At 39.0% G+C, this 15,571-nt stretch overlaps 1 protein-coding gene across 13 annotated transcripts in view; it reads left to right on the forward strand.

The window, feature by feature from the left end:
- The window catches only part of CDC42BPB (CDC42 binding protein kinase beta), a 92,885-nt gene that overhangs the window by 24,700 nt on the left and 52,614 nt on the right, over positions 1-15,571 (forward strand). For all 13 annotated transcript variants that reach the window (XR_014852429.1, XM_085061301.1, XM_085061302.1 and 10 more), the window contains exons 2-3: positions 2,991-3,082; positions 15,319-15,402. Coding sequence is in view for 12 of the 13 variants with exons in the window: in XM_085061301.1 (XP_084917427.1) it covers positions 2,991-3,082; positions 15,319-15,402 (176 nt within the window). In the remaining variant the exon portion in view is untranslated. The remainder of the gene's footprint in view (positions 1-2,990; positions 3,083-15,318; positions 15,403-15,571) is intronic.

A 15,571-nucleotide genomic window follows, 5' to 3' on the forward strand; every position in this document is an offset into this window, starting at 1 on the left:
TTACATAAATTACTGGTCTATTGCCTTCTCTGAGCTCTGATCTGCTCTGTAACTGCTGTTGTAGCCTCTGTGATCTTGAGATTCTGTTGACACTCAGTTTTATTTTCAAGTTACATTTACTTTTAAGGAATCTTAGATGCCTTAACAAAGACTCATAATTTTTCCAATTCAGGGGCAGTCTTGCCAAATTAAAATTTTCTTTGTACATTCAGATGTTCATGTTTGGTCCTTTCTAAGAGAGACCACTGAAGCTGCAGTATTTCTGAACACCAACACCTGCTAAATACAAAAAGCAAACATTAGTTAATTGCACAAATGGCTTGTAAAAATAGTGGCTTCCTTCTAGGAGTGAGTATTTATTTTAATTTACGTATGTTAAACTACTTGATTTTCATAACCAGTTGACCAATTGAGGTGGAAAAAGCAGAAACAACCCCAGGACTCTAGTAGATTTTGACAGAAATGGTGGTCAAGAAAATGAGTGCTGCTCATCCTTCCTTCTTCAAGGATACAATTTCTAGAAAGATAGCAATAAAGCACTTCCCTACAGACACTATTTCTTCTGTTTACTGAAAGTTGAGTATGTGCTCTGCTTTATACATAGTATTTATTAATATTAGAATGCAAAACTAATCAAATTAACTTGCTTTTATACAACTTTATGCATTTCTAAACTGAATTCCAGTTTTAGTGGTGTGAAGTTTGATACACTTCCAAGTGGGGAAATTTGTAGATGAAATAATAAAATATCTTGTCACCAGTCAACAGAAATGTAAGATGTAAGGGTTTTTTCTGAGTGTACAAGATGGCTTGAACTTTAATAGGTTTGTGTCTTCCACCTTTGAAGGTTGCTTGTGATCAATTTACAGCATCAGGGCTTTTTATACTTAAGCCAATTATTTTATTGCCCAGAGAAATTGTGGATGCTCCATCCCTAGAAGTGTTCAAGGCCAGGCTGGATGGGACTCTGAACAACTTGATCTAATAGAAGGTGTCCCTGCCCATGGCAGAGGGCTTGGAACTAGATAACCTTAAAGGTCCTTTCCAACCCAAACCATTCTGTGATTCAGTGATTTTGATATTCTGTTTACTTACTAGAATTATTGCTAAACTTTGCTATTTATTCAAAACCAAAGTTATTACTGGGTTAGGGTCCTCCAAAAATAAATAGTAGATTTCATTTCCCCTCAAACTGTAATAACAGAAGCTGGTGTTCTGCAAAATTAGTTCAACAATCTGCATTCTGTAGTAGCAAACCCATACTTAATAAGGGAACTTTCATGTTTATTTCTTGTCTGCAGTTGTGTTTCCTCAATCTGTCTTCATTTGATGGGAAGTAGGTGAGAGAACCTTGCAAAAGAATTGATAATATCACTGCTGATGGCTGTGACATATTACTTGTACAGGTGTCTGATTGGACTGGGATAGGTCTCTAACTGAGGTGGTGGTGCTGGGGAAGTTTGGTGTAAACAGTTTTGGGTTTGAGGTGATAGTCTCAGTGGTCTTGTGGTGAGGGAAAGTGTGGTAGGCATTTCTGCCCAGCTGAAATAGAGAGTCTAGCAGAAAATCTAGTAGTCTCATTCTTAAAATTCCATACTTTGGATAGACAAGAAACTCTCAGTGTAAGGGGTATGACTTCTGGAGGAAGCCTTTTCTTAGGAAAGAAAGCCTTGCTCCTTTCCTTCTCCTGAGGACAAAGAAACAACATGGCTGTTCTTCAGTACAGCTGTTTTTTCATGATTTTAGTAGTTACAGTATTTTGCTGAGAGGTTTTCAGGCGTTCTTAGACTTCATAATGAAATCTTCAGTCTCCAGACCTCTGTATCTCTGTGTGGTTGTAAGGTTTGGTTTGTTTGTGTTAGCATCTGAAATACACCATCAAGGCAGTGACCCCTCTTGTAGGAATTCTCTTTGGTTTATAACTCATTAGCTTAATCACAATGTAAGGTGAGGTAAAACGGGAGTCTGGGCTGAATTACAAGTAGCAGTTCTGTGATGTTTTATTCAGTTGCAGATGGGAAAATACACGTGTTGGAAAACTTTGGTCTTTTTAGTCTAATAGTGTTTGTGATAAGGTGGAGAGAAGCAATCTTTTTGTGCTTAGTTTGAAGAGTAAACTGCTGTGCTTGTGCAAACTCATCCTTGTGCAGTTTGCTTGCACTTGCATCGCTGTTTTTCCTTATTGATCTGGTCTTCAGAGAAGTGACTTGTAACAAATGTTGTATCTAAATAGTGATCCACATGCTTTGATATGCTAGAAATAAATAAAGTATTCTGAATGGGATCTGGATAGGAGAAAACTGATGGATCTGCAGGTATAGTGGACTTTATCCACCAAATATTTTGAGAAATGTGGGACCACCAGAACAAAGTAAGTTAGTTAATCGCTGGACATCTTTTTAGACTGCAGCCCTTCAGTACTTGGTCTAATTGAGATCTGGTGAATGTTGCTTAAGAAAAGATAGTTCAAAGTAAAAACCTTAAATTAGCCACAGATCTTGTGGGAATTGGTTTCACTGGTGTTGAGTAGAGACAGCTATCTCTTGAGATTGGGTTGTTAAAGCCTTAGCTGGTACTAGCTGAAATCATAAAAAGTAAAGCTGCAATACTCTTAAGAAGAGAATTAATCAAGTGCCTGCAGGGTAGGACAGATTGTCTGTAGGGTTTACCAATAATGAATGAGCTCTCCCTTTCACGTGGTCCTTCACTGATTCACAAAACCCTAAAGAAAGAAGGGGAAATCCTTCTGAAAGACCACTTTGCTCTATATTCTTACTAGCAGCAAGGCAGAACCAGTCATGCAATTGAACTTCTAAAAAAATTGTAATTGTTAATTAAATAGTGTACTTAGCTTTTTTCCTTCTGTAGTTTTAATAGTTGAAAATCATCTATTGCTCTGGGTATGCAGTGAGTACTTTTGATGTCCAGTTTATGGGTTGGCTTGCAATGTTTCTCTTTATAATTGAATTTTCTTTTTTTTTTTTTAACAGCAAAACCATTTACAAAATTGGTAAAGGAAATGCAACTCCATCGAGATGACTTTGAAATTATAAAAGTGATCGGAAGGGGTGCATTTGGAGAGGTAAGAGATTTTTACTTTCAGTTGCATCTGATTTCTTGTTACAGTTGACCTGAGAACGAACAGTTCATACAGATGTGTTAAAATACTTCCAGATGTGGCATGTAGGTAGGTACTAGTGCAAGGTCCCTTTGAAGCAGGTTATGCAGTGTCCTGGTGTGCTTCTTCTGTGACTGGGTCATTCTGACTTCAGTGTAGGCAAACGAGTGGATGTGTGCCTGAATGGGGAGGTCCCCCTGAGCAGCTGCACAGCTGAAATTGGGATCTCTTCTCCTACTTGCCATATGTACTGCTCGGTGCTGCTCTAATTTAACACAGAGCTGGGCTGCTTCTATGGTAGGAGCGCAGAGGCTGCTCCACCCATCTGCCTGTCTCTGTAGCAATCTGGTAATGCAGAAAGACGTATTTGGCTGCCTCAAAGGCTGTTCCCTGTCATCTTTGAAGATCAAAGGCTGCTGGATCTGTTTTTTGGACAGCAAGTTGAGTCATGCTGGGATGATAGGAACGCCTTGTGTTTTGAGGACTCGCCAGTCCCAGGACCCTGGACTGAAACTTTACTTCTTAATATGTTTGATGAAAGTCACATCAATCACACAAGCCTGGTAGGGCTTGCCACTGGCAAAAGCATTCATGGGCAGCAGGCATAGGATACTTGAGACTTTGGAGAACCTCAAAGACAACGTTTTCAGCATTTAAGAACAGGTAACTAAAGTCACAGCTGTCTGCAAAAGAGGCTATTAACTACAGAATTTCTATAAGTAAAAAAACCCCTTATATTTCTTTCAGGAAACTTCTTTGAAGTAGTGCCACACTCAAATATAGAGACTGCCATTAGTGGTTCACTTCAGCCCATTAGCACTTGGTTGCAGCTTTTGCTGCTGCTGGCTAAGGATAAGCTTCCTGATCCCCACGTCCTGTTGTCTCCACAGAGAGCAGGACTGTCTGCCATGTGGGCATTCCTTCCAAGTGTGGTGTGCCCTGGACACCTCAGACTGTTTCATGTAGGGTTTGATTGTGGGACAGGCATATCACTGGCCAGCCAGAAACTCGGCTAGAGAAAATCCAAGCCCCTACTAGACCTGGCTCCAGAAAGCAACAAGGTTTCTATGTGCAAATGCACTTGTAGCAGGTGATGTTTCATAGTCACACAATTTTAAGTTATTTGAGAAATTACTTTTGAGAAAAGTGGACACCTAAGACAGAAATTAATGTTTCAAGAATATCCCTTCATCTGTACCATCATCTATGTACCATGTGATGAGGTAACATGTAGTTCACATGTAATCATCACGAACACAGCTGCTGAAGGAAGTAGAACATTTTAATAAAATGTCCAGATAAGCAATAATATCTTGCCCTGTGAGACAAAAGTTCACTTTCTGGTGGATGTTGAACTTGATGAGTGCAACATTTGTTACAAGAAAGGAAGTGTTATCTTAGAGTAGTGGAAATACTGCATGAAAATCAGTTATTTCACTTGAATGATTCACTTGAATATTATTTGAACAGGACTTGTAGAGAAAAAAGTTACTGTAAAAAGTTTGTCAGGAAAAAGCAAAATTGGAAAAAAAATGGTAAGTCTAAGGACGGACTGAGAGCTACAAACTTAGTCCAGAAAAGAAGTCTAAGAAGGGAGGTTTAGAAGTAAATAAAAGGCCAAAAGAATCAGGACAGTAGTAGGTACCTGTCTGCCTCTCTGTTACGACTTTGTTCAAAGCAGTGGCTCAGTTTTGAAGACAATGCCCCCATCTACTGCATAAGGATTTTACTCAGCATACATTCCAGCTGGGTTTCTCCTGGAGGAAACTAACCAGAACCTCTGTTCCAGGTGTGCACCAAATGGCCTTTTGGATCGAAGGAGTGCCTAAGAATCAATCACTGGGTTTGATTCTCCTAACAGCTTCAAAGCATGTTTGGTCCAGGAAATCAGGCTAGATACAGTCTGAAACAAAATTCCTGAACTGCATACAATATAGATGGGAAGGCTCAGCACAGGATACTTTGATGTTGTTCTGGTCTTGCTGTGCCAAATGACTTGCTATAGTGGCTGCGACCACTGATATCTAAAGAATTTTAGATTAGTGTTTTGGCAGTTTGTCTTTTGGCAGGATTAGAAGTGGTTTCTGGATCTTTTCAGGACTAGACTTGTGAATGCTATAGCTATCAAAAATGGGAACCCTTTATAGTGACTTGGTGATGGATTCAGTGTTGGGAATGCCTTCCCGCAGTATAACTTCAAGGAAAGGGCTGTTTTCCATGGTGCTTGTTCCATTCTTTTTAAAACAATGCTCTTGTCTGCTTAAGGAATTGACCAACTGGAAATCTCAGTACAGCAGCAGATGAAGTATTTATATGCATTTCAAGAGACTTTAGTTTATATTTGCTGGGGGGGAGGGGGAGGTCAGGATTACCTTTCTTAGCTTTGGATCAAACGTACATCTTAAGGTACATAAGAGATACAAATTCTGGGTGGAAACTTCAGTTAATAGTGTTTGGAGTGCCAGAATCAACAATGAGTTTCATACTTTTTCATTTGGAAAAGCATGGAACTTTACAAAAACAATTCACACATCCTATCCCCCCCAATGGAAATGAAACTTCACAGAAGTGAAATGAAAGAGTATTTAAATTCCATCCTGTTAGAGCTGTGGTGCTCACAGAGTCAGAGGTGTTAGTTATCTGTCAATACCACATCTTGGTCATCTCTTGTCTAGAAAAGTTTTAGTTTATAGTTGCAGCAGCTTGAAATTTTTGATCATTTCAAATTATACAGGAATCATCAGTTTTAAGTTCACTATACTTTAATCCCTCTTGCCACAGAGTACTTAGTGCCTTTTGCTTATGAAAGAATGCTTTGACCTTTGTGTGTATTACACTGCTATAACTGTCAAATTTTATAGATATTATAAAATAATAATTATGTAAAGGTTGACATTCCATAATAAGAAAATGAAATATAGTTTCTTGAAAGGAACTTGTGGCATCTGACTTGTATAAAACAACACTTGAGGAAACGGAATGGAGGAACTGTGAGTAATTTTTCCATAGTACATTCATACACATATGGGAACTGTGTTGGAAATTAGTTGACGGCATTTATCTGCTAAAAATACATTTAAAAAATACCTATAAAATATTTGTTTAAATGTATAAAGAAATTAATCAAAATTAAACTAAAAATATTCCTGTTAGAATTAAGTAGTTTAATTTAAATACTGAACAGCTAAACAAGGTAGACTTCAAAAAAGATGAAAATTACATTTCTTTCTTCTCAGTTTAGCTACTTTGGACTTTTTGGAGAATGCCAGGGGCTTTATTCTTACCAAAGAACTTTTGCATAAATCAGTAGCTTTGAAGAAATATAGTTTAAATGAAATAAAAGCATGATATTAGTTATTAGTCAGGATCAGTGGTCAATTTTTGCCAGAAGATATGTAATCCAGGGAAACATGGTATTTGACCAAAGAGAGGATTGAGACCACATGTGAGCTTATCCCTGTGAACACAGCTGCCAAATCAGTATCTAAGGCAGATTGATAGAATCACCAGTTCACATCTGTACTGGCATGTCAGTACCTTTTTCTCTCTTTCTCCTTTGCAGACTAGCAGAACTCAACTTGATTCTTCAGACTTTTTCCAGCAATATGAGAACAAAACCCCATGCAAAAAAAGCCACCTGAATGAAAGTTCTTGTAGCACAGGATGTCTGAGAAAGCAAGACTCAAAAAGTGTCTTAAATTCTCATTATAATGCTAGGACAGAAATAGCCTAGCTTAGAGCCTGGAGATTTCTTCTCTAGTCACCTGCACATCTCCTTTCACATAAAAGAAGCCAGCAACTTTGCAAGCAGAGTGATATGAAAGTCTGAATATCCCTTACAGCAGCATGTAAGGCTCTGAGTTTGGAAGTCACTGGCTTGAGAACATAATTTATTTTTTTCAAAAGTTTCATAGTTACAAAGAAAAGTTTGAGTGCGTGACATTTATTTGAGTGCGTGACATTTAGAATGGCTTATAATTTGAAATGCTAGCTGTAAGGAGGTTAAACTACTCATGGTTCTTCCTCATCTCCTAGGCTGTATTCACCTGGGTATATACCCAGCTGGGTGGAACATTTTTGTGAGTGCCCCAGCATCACTTTTTTAGTCTTTCCTTTTTCTGGGTCATGTAGGCAGGTAGCTCATGTACAGAGGGACAACTTCCACATGGAATAAAACTAATAATAAGTGAAAAGCCCCCTGAAATAAAATCAGAAGTAAAATGGTTTTCTGGTTTCTATGAATAAAATGTCTGTAGAAGTCTGTGTTTGTAGACAAGAAAGAGTATGTTGTGTAGTGTGACGTTTTTTGTGAACTACACAAAAACAAGCAAACTACACAAGAGTGAAAATAACTTTTGCGAGCTACACAAAAGTGAAAATACAGTCTGTAGGAGATGGTTTAAGGAATATCAGCATAGAATGCAAAACTCTTCCAGATTTTCAGCCTTTAGAAAACCACACCAAAACAACAAAGAAACCAAAAAAGCAATCCACCTGTGATTGAAGTTTGCCTGTGCCTGAGTATTCCTTTCATCTAGCAACAGTATGGACCGTTACTTGAAATGAAACTTGAAATGTCCTGAGAACCTTAGCTTGGTGGGATTGTAGGCCAGCCTGAGAAGTGCTTTCTGTGTGCTTGATGTTTGGCTGTGCATGCCAAAGGAACTGGGAGTAATCATGGTGTAAGCCCTGTGAGAGGGATAGGAAGAGGACACTGTGTATGGAGACTGTGGCTCTAAAAACTCTTATATGCTGCTTTGCAAGGTTCATCTGCCCTCAGTAATGTGCTTGTAGGTCTTTAAGGTCACATGTCCTCATTTTGTGTAAAAGACCATTTAGGCACGTTGCTGTAGATCAGCATGTTCCAGTCAAAGCAGCTGCTGAAGGAAGAATGCCTCAAAATGTACCTTGCTTACGAACTTTGATTGTATAATGTGGCTGACACCTCCTGGAAATTTGGCAGCATGGGACTGGAACAATTGTTTTCCTTCCCTTGTTTGTTAGCAAGGATTTCTTGAATGAGCAATGCTTACTGTGGTTCCGGCAGAAGGGTGGAACTGCTTGGTCCTGCTTAGCAGAAAAATAACTAAAACTCTTAATGTGCCCCACCTAAGTATTACTGCTCTGGATGGATTAGAAATACCTTTTCATGTAAGTGCTGTTGTGTACAGACTTGATCTGTGTAGTGTTCTGTAATAATACGTCACCTCAACTCAGGATGCTTAGTCAGAGTCTCAGCTGGGATCAACAGACAGAAAAATGTGTTTCCAGAAGAAAATAATGGCTGAGAGAGAATAAGACTGATCCCCTCTGTACCACAGGTTTTGATCAGTGATGTGGTTTCTAATGAGAGAGATACTGGCTGAGGTTGCAGTGAGAGTCAGAAGTGAATATGTAAAGCCTAAGCTTCCTGCGGTCAGTCGTGCTTGGCAGGGAGAGGCAGAGCTCTTTGTGCCCTTTCCACCTTGTAATCACAGCTGTAGGGTACTGAGTTCAGTGTTTTGATGTACTTCTAGAAATTAACCTGGGGCACAGCGAGCTTATGGACTGCAATTAAGGCTGTCTCACCTATTCAGAAGCTTTGGTGGTTGGTGTTAGGTGCCCAGCAGGGATTGTACCTTCCTACATTGTAGATTAACAGAATTCCAAAGTATTGCACACCACATATGACACTTTCCATTCAATTATTCAAAGAGTCAAAGCATTCAGAATACGATGCAGAAGAAGTATTTAATTAGCCTTGCTTTTCTTCAGTATGCTCTTCATCAAAAAACAAAATTAAATCAAAGCAAGCTATTTTCTGCTGTGGAAATGGATGAAGAAAGAAGCTGCTTTGTTTTGAAAATGCTTCAAAAGAGCTGGTTGCTATCTCAGTCCTCCCCAGCTCCGTGTGTGTTTGTGTGGCAGCAGCAAGTAACTATGGAGACAGGCAGGTTGCAAGGAGCCGGGGAGACACAGTTCATTGTGGTGCTGCTGTGAGAGCAGCCATTTGTCTCTGCAAAGCCCCCTGATCCCTAGGAGAAGCTTAGGTGCCATTTGAGGCCTTTATTCTTCTTTTGCAGAATCTTTCTGGCTGGTACTTGTAAGGGATTTCTTATTTGCACAACATGAAGGTATATACTACATGCTCAAAAAAACTGATTTTGCTTTGGAAATCTCCACCATGGCATATGAACTCTATCAAAAGACATTCTGGTTTTTGAATTTGTATGTAAAATAGACATAAAAAAACTGATAGAGCAGCCCAGACCAGTTTTTCCTCAAAGATGCAGTATTTAAAACTATTAACTCATGAGCTCTGTATCAAAGACTTCTCATATCCAAGAATATCAGGAAGATAAAGTAGTTCCTGCAGTGTTTTTGCAGTAGCTAAGTGTGCAAGATATCAGTAGCACGAGACAGAAATAGTAAACATGGCATAAACAAGCTTTAACCAAAGGAAATGAATGTAATATTCAATTATGAATCTGGTAATAAGACATTATGGATAAATTGTTTACATCTGAAATGACATTTCGTCTCTTCTCCCAGCTGAAAGGCTTGACTAAAATCTCTCCTCAAATGTCTAAAGCCTTTCCAAGTTCCTGACAAAGGTTAATTCATGGTATTCTACACTGTTTTATCCATGTAATTTTATTGTCCTTTAGACTACACAGATCTTTTATCTTCCGCATTTACTGATGACCTTCCTTCCAATTTTATTTTAGGTAGAATCATAGAATGGTTTTGTTTGGAAGGGACTTTAAAGATCATCTAGTTCCAATCCCCCTGCCATGGCCACGGACACCTTTCACTAGACCAGTTGGTCAGAACCTCATCCACCCTGGCCTTGAATAATAACAATAATGTATGCTTCTTTTTCTTTTTCCTAGCAAGTAAGGTTTTTTCTATTCCCACAGTGGTATGAGAGGCTCTTTAGTTCGTTGATCACCTCAATTGTCCTCTTTCACACCTGCTCCAGATGAAGTTTATTTTTCTGAGGTGTGGCTGTGTGTGGAGTTTCCAGTGAGTTTGTATTGCAAGGCAGTAATGTTTACCCGTCCCCAGTGGTGTGTATCTGCCTGGGAATTCCAGACTCGAGTTTGCCTTTTTTCTTAACTACCTGCCATTATGAGCTGTTTGCACGAGTATTATCACCTGTATGTCTGTGTTCCTCCTCTTTTCTGGTGAGAACATCCTGCAGTCAGTTTCACCTTATCCACGAGGATAAGTTTTACCTGAAAGTTTAAGGTGCCATGAGCATGAATAGTGTCCTAGTGAGCTTTTTTTGTCTTTGCTTTGAAATAAATGCCAGCATGATTTCCAAGAAGTATTTGTGAGCTGTCTTAATTGTTTTCTGGAAAGCCAGTCCTATATTTAAATGATTTCTGCACTTTATTGCACCATACTTATCATTTACATAAAAGAAAATTTGTAACTTGATGCTGCTTACTAATGTTGTTCATGTCACTCAAAGGGCACAGTACAGTGTGGGAAGTTCTGTCCTGTCTGAAGAGGCTGATCTGGCTCAGATTCCCTCCCTGTAGATTTCATTGGGACATTAGGAAAAGTGGAACTTGACCTGGCATGGCTTTACACAGTGCAGCCCTAAATGTCAGTATTGAATGGGTTTTGAAGATCAAAACATAGCAACATACTCCTATAAAACAATTCAAGAAGCAGAATACTAACTCTTCCTGAGGTCTAGAAAAGCCACTTTAGGTGTATTGGTTCTTTATTTTATTTTATTTTATTGCAGTTCGAGTGAAACAGAGCTTTGAGGCACAAAATATGGGAAGGAAATGGATGGCAGAAGTAATACAAATCTGATAGGGTGTGGTGGCTTGTAGTTACCATAGGTGGATCTCACTTACACTTTAGCCCCAATACTCATACATTCTTTTGACATAAATATGTCTGAAGTTGGTTGAAGTGTAAGCACTAGGATTCATTAGGCTTTCTGAAATCCTTGAGGAAACATACTTGAGCTTTATTGCAGTTTTCCTGTTGCCTCAGTCTTGAGCATGACGAGTCACAGTGATGCTAATCAACTCAGATGGTATCAATCAATACAGACATGCCTGGAAGAGGGGTTGCAGTGGTGGGGGAACCCTTGCATCTGCAATTTTTCCTTGTTACTTTTTAAAGACTTAAAAAAACAGCACTACCTAAATATCTACCAGACCACTCGGTTATTGTTGAGTATTTGACCCCCTGATTCTGCATTCAACCTGGCATTATGAGATGCAAGTTGGGAGTAAGTTTAAATTTCTTCTAATTTTTACACAGGTACTACTGGTGGTAGTTCTAGGTCAGAGGTGTATGGATTAGTTAGCCCATGTCCCACCCCTTTGGCCAGGTAGAGAGGTGTAGGAAAAAAATCCAAGAACAGAGCAGAGCTGAATCCTCATAGTTTCCAGTGGCTGAGGGTTCAGGGGCTCCCCAGCCTACATCTCTTAGTCAGTGGTCAGTAGTCACTGAGGCCCACACTGCAGTGTGTTACTCAGGTATTAAGCATGTAGATATTTAAATACTTTCTAAGTACTTAGGTGGCCACAGCACCCTGTGCCTGAGTTCCAGAATTTTTGTGTGACAATAATATTTCCTTATTCTTGGTTTTTTTTTATTTTATTTGATGCTTTTCAATGTCTGTGTTATCAGAAACAGCAAATTATTGTTCTCTGTTCATCTTCTTCATGACATTGATGGTTTCCTGTGTCTGTCATAGCTGTTACCTCTTCCAGGCCTGGAATATTTTAGGTTATTAGATCTTCTTCTTCAGAAGCTGTTTTATTATACCTATGCTTGTACATTTCCCCCCATCATTATCCTTAGCATACTTTTTTTTTTTTTTAACTTCTATTACTGAGTAAGTTGTATTAGCCTTGGAAATGAAGAGTGAACATCAATATTAAATCCTGATCTGTGCTTAACATGAGCACTTGTTCAGCCCAGTAGACTTTTAAACTCTGTAGATGGAAACACTGCTTTTGTTCTTAAAGTAGGCATTTGTAGCAGTGTACAAATCTGTGTCCTTTGGAATACCTCTGAACACCAACTGAATGGTTTTAACTTACATTAGTAGATGTGGTGGATCAGTATGTAGGATAAAAACCATCATATTTAAAACCAGACATCTTGCATGGTTAGCACCAGTGCAGTATAAGAGGCCTCTGTTTGATCTCGCAAAGTAGTCGGTGTGGTTATTGTAATTGAATTTGAGGTATGCCAGAGAAGGAGGAATTCATGTAAAAATAAGAAAAAACAACTCTACTGCAACATCTCAGAAGCAGACAAAGCATTCTATGACAAAAATAAACTTAAAAATGCTGCCACCTGATCAAGAAAGTAAAAGAAAGGTAACTTAAGGAAATGCTGAGGTATTTTATGGAAGAAAGGATCTTTTCCAATATTGTAACAGTACTCTTCCTTATAATAGCACTGAGTTTATCAGGGCATAATTTTGTTTGTGCTTCCCTGTTTCAGTTCAGACATCAAGGAAGTTTGGGTTATGCTTTTATGTTTTTTTCTTTAAAAAAGAAATCTAATGATTTGAATTGGTTGAGGAGTCAGATCTAGTCAGGCAGATATTCTGTCACTTCTGTGAGATAGCTTCAGCAGTCCTAAGATTTCATTCCAGAGATAAAATTCTTGGGGAATTACCTAATTTGCTGTGTGGTTCAACAAATTTTTCTGCTGACATGAGAAACTGTCCCACTGTTGCCCTTGTAACTAAAGGAGCAGTGTATTTACTGGTGCCATAACTTGATAACCAGTTAATGTGAAAATATGAGTCAGCTTTCTTTTTATGAACTATACTTTTTCTTCCACAGAAGACAATTATCTTCCTCCAGAAAGTTTAAATCAGTCTTTTTAAAGCAGTCTTTTCAGTTGAAAATAAATAGCACTAATATAGTTAGTGGCTGGGGAATTGCTAAAAAGCTCCTACAGATTTGGCATCCTTTCTTATTTTAATTTTTTTTCTTTTTCCAGGCCTGTTTAATTTGCCACTTTGTTCTAACATTGCACAGCTCCTCAGCTGTGCCTGCCCTCCATGATGCCAGGCTTCCATCATTGTTCAGCAGTTGAGCACACTCCAAACTTGTGCTATCCTGCAATGCTTTTGCACAGTAATGGCCTTAGATGAAGTGCAGTAGATGCATATCTGGGTTCTGATTTGTGCACTGTATTTGTACTCAAATGGCTGAGCAGTTCTAGTGTTGTGGTGTTACGGAACTTAAATGTTGCTTCTCCAGGGCTGGCAGAGCTACTCTGGCAAACTGCATCTCCCCCAGAGTGTTGGTTTGTTCCTCTGCAGCAGGTAACCTCGGTGCTGCACTGTCCCTGTCCTTGCACTGGAGGTGGAGGCATTTCCTGAGTCATCATATTCTATCTGGAACAGTTTAAAAAGTGTAGTAGGTAATGTCAGCATCTTGTAGTTTCTCAAAGCTTTTAATGCACTGTTTGACTTACAGTGTGCCTTCAGCTGGATCAGGGTAATGACCCAATTAAGTGTATGAAGAGAGGTTCTTACAGTGACTTTTAACTGTGATGAGGAGAGGAGCAAGGCTGTTTACATTTTAGGCCATTACTGAAGGTCATTTGAACAGTTTCGTGCCTGCCAAGGAGCCTCGTGTGTTTGGTTGAGACTTTCTAGTCTTGCTCATCCTTCCCCTGCAGCATGAGCAGTGTCTGCAGGAGGTGTTCGTAGGCCAGGAGATACTGAGATTCTCATGTAGCTCTGGCTATTCTCCATCAATTACAGAAGCTGCTGCTTAGTGCTGTGCCTTTCCCTGCTGTGTCTAGGGCCAGATTGCCATGTCTTTCCTCTTTCTAGAGCTGTGTGTCTATTACATGACTCTGTGCAGGTGTGTAGAAGGTGCTGTGATCCACTACATGTCTTGGGGAGTGGAGCTTCACTCACTGAGGGGTGGAAGGCTGAGCAATTCACCTGCAGGGTGAGCTAAATGTGAATATCCTGTTCTTGTGTTACTAGCGAAGCAGTAGTCTTTCTGCCCCTCACTTGAAACTTCTTTACCAGTAAGGTGCAGGGTGATATCACATTTCCCTCTTCCCTCCTCAAGACTTAAGACTTTTTATAATGTTGTTCTGCTTGATGCATTATTGCATTCTTTTTTTTTATAGTCAGCATATTCTTAAAGCTGCTGTAGCTGAATCCTTTCTAGAGAAGAGTTTTTAAGCCACAGAGGAGGTGAGCTGATGTCATTCCTGTTACTTTTCACACGGCTATTCCGAGCTCTATTGGAAGCAATGAAAGCTGGTTAGTTTTCTGCATCTGAAATAGAGATGAGCTAAGAAGCAGTAGAAATAGAAGCAGAAATATTCAAGCAGTCCATGTATAGTCCTGTGAAAATGTTGCTGTCTTAGTCATGATGCCTGTTTTTCTTTCGCCAACTGGAAGATCTTTGTGGAAATTATGTCTTTACCACAAGAAGAATTAGTTTTGGTCTTTGAGAATACAAGTCTTGGTCAAAATGAAGTCTTTGCATTCCTAAGCCTTGAAGTTTTTGTATTCTTCTGTTTTTTCTTCCACTGTTACAGCTGTGTGCAGAGCTACTGTTCATAATAGATCAGTGTAAGCGAGTCTAATACACAGGATGCATAGTAAAATGCTTCAAGCAAAATGGTGAATAAATGAATATTTTTTTCCTTTAAAAATATCTGCATACAGTACACAAAAGCATGCTAATTTTCAAATATCTTTAATGTTTCTGAGACCCGAAATGTGAAAACAAATTAGTCAAATGTAGTGTATTTCTATTGACAGCAGCCTTTCTTGTTTTCTCAGGCTGCCCTTTTAAATGTTGTCCTGGTGGCTGCAGGCATGACTACAAACCCCACTTGTTCTCGGGAAACAATGCAGCTTTACTACACATCTTCATATGAAAAGCTTCATGCTCCTCCTGTATCATCCCCCATGTACTTCATCATGAGCTCTTGACCACACATGGTGCATCAAGCACCTAGTAGTAACATTGGACGAATGTAGAAGGAGCAAAGACTCAGACTGTAGTTTATCAATGTGTCTCTCAGTTGATCACTGATGCCTCCTTAGTAACTTAGTTTATTTATTTTTTAACATTAAGCTCTTTGAAAACTGTATTTCTCTGACCATACTTTTGTGTGAGTATTGATCTCTTTAAATTACTGTATTTTTTCTGACCATGCTTCTGTTAAATAAAAATATCTTATTATTTCAGGTTGCAGTTGTTAAAATGAAGTGTACAGAGCGCATTTATGCCATGAAAATTCTGAATAAATGGGAAATGCTTAAAAGGGCAGAGGTAAGTAACACTTTTTTTAACACAGAGAATTTTTAAAATTACATTAGGAAGATTACATTGAAGCTCTTCTAGATTAGGAAGAATTATTTCATGAGCATAGGAGCTTCGTTCTTTTCTCTTTTTTTTTTCCTTAAGCTGTTTTAATGCAATCAAGTCTGACAGTCCCTTC

This window comes from Lichenostomus cassidix, chromosome 5 (genome assembly GCF_008360975.1).
Source record: "Lichenostomus cassidix isolate B80296 chromosome 5, HeHo_3.0, whole genome shotgun sequence".
NCBI lineage: Eukaryota > Metazoa > Chordata > Aves > Passeriformes > Meliphagidae > Lichenostomus > Lichenostomus cassidix.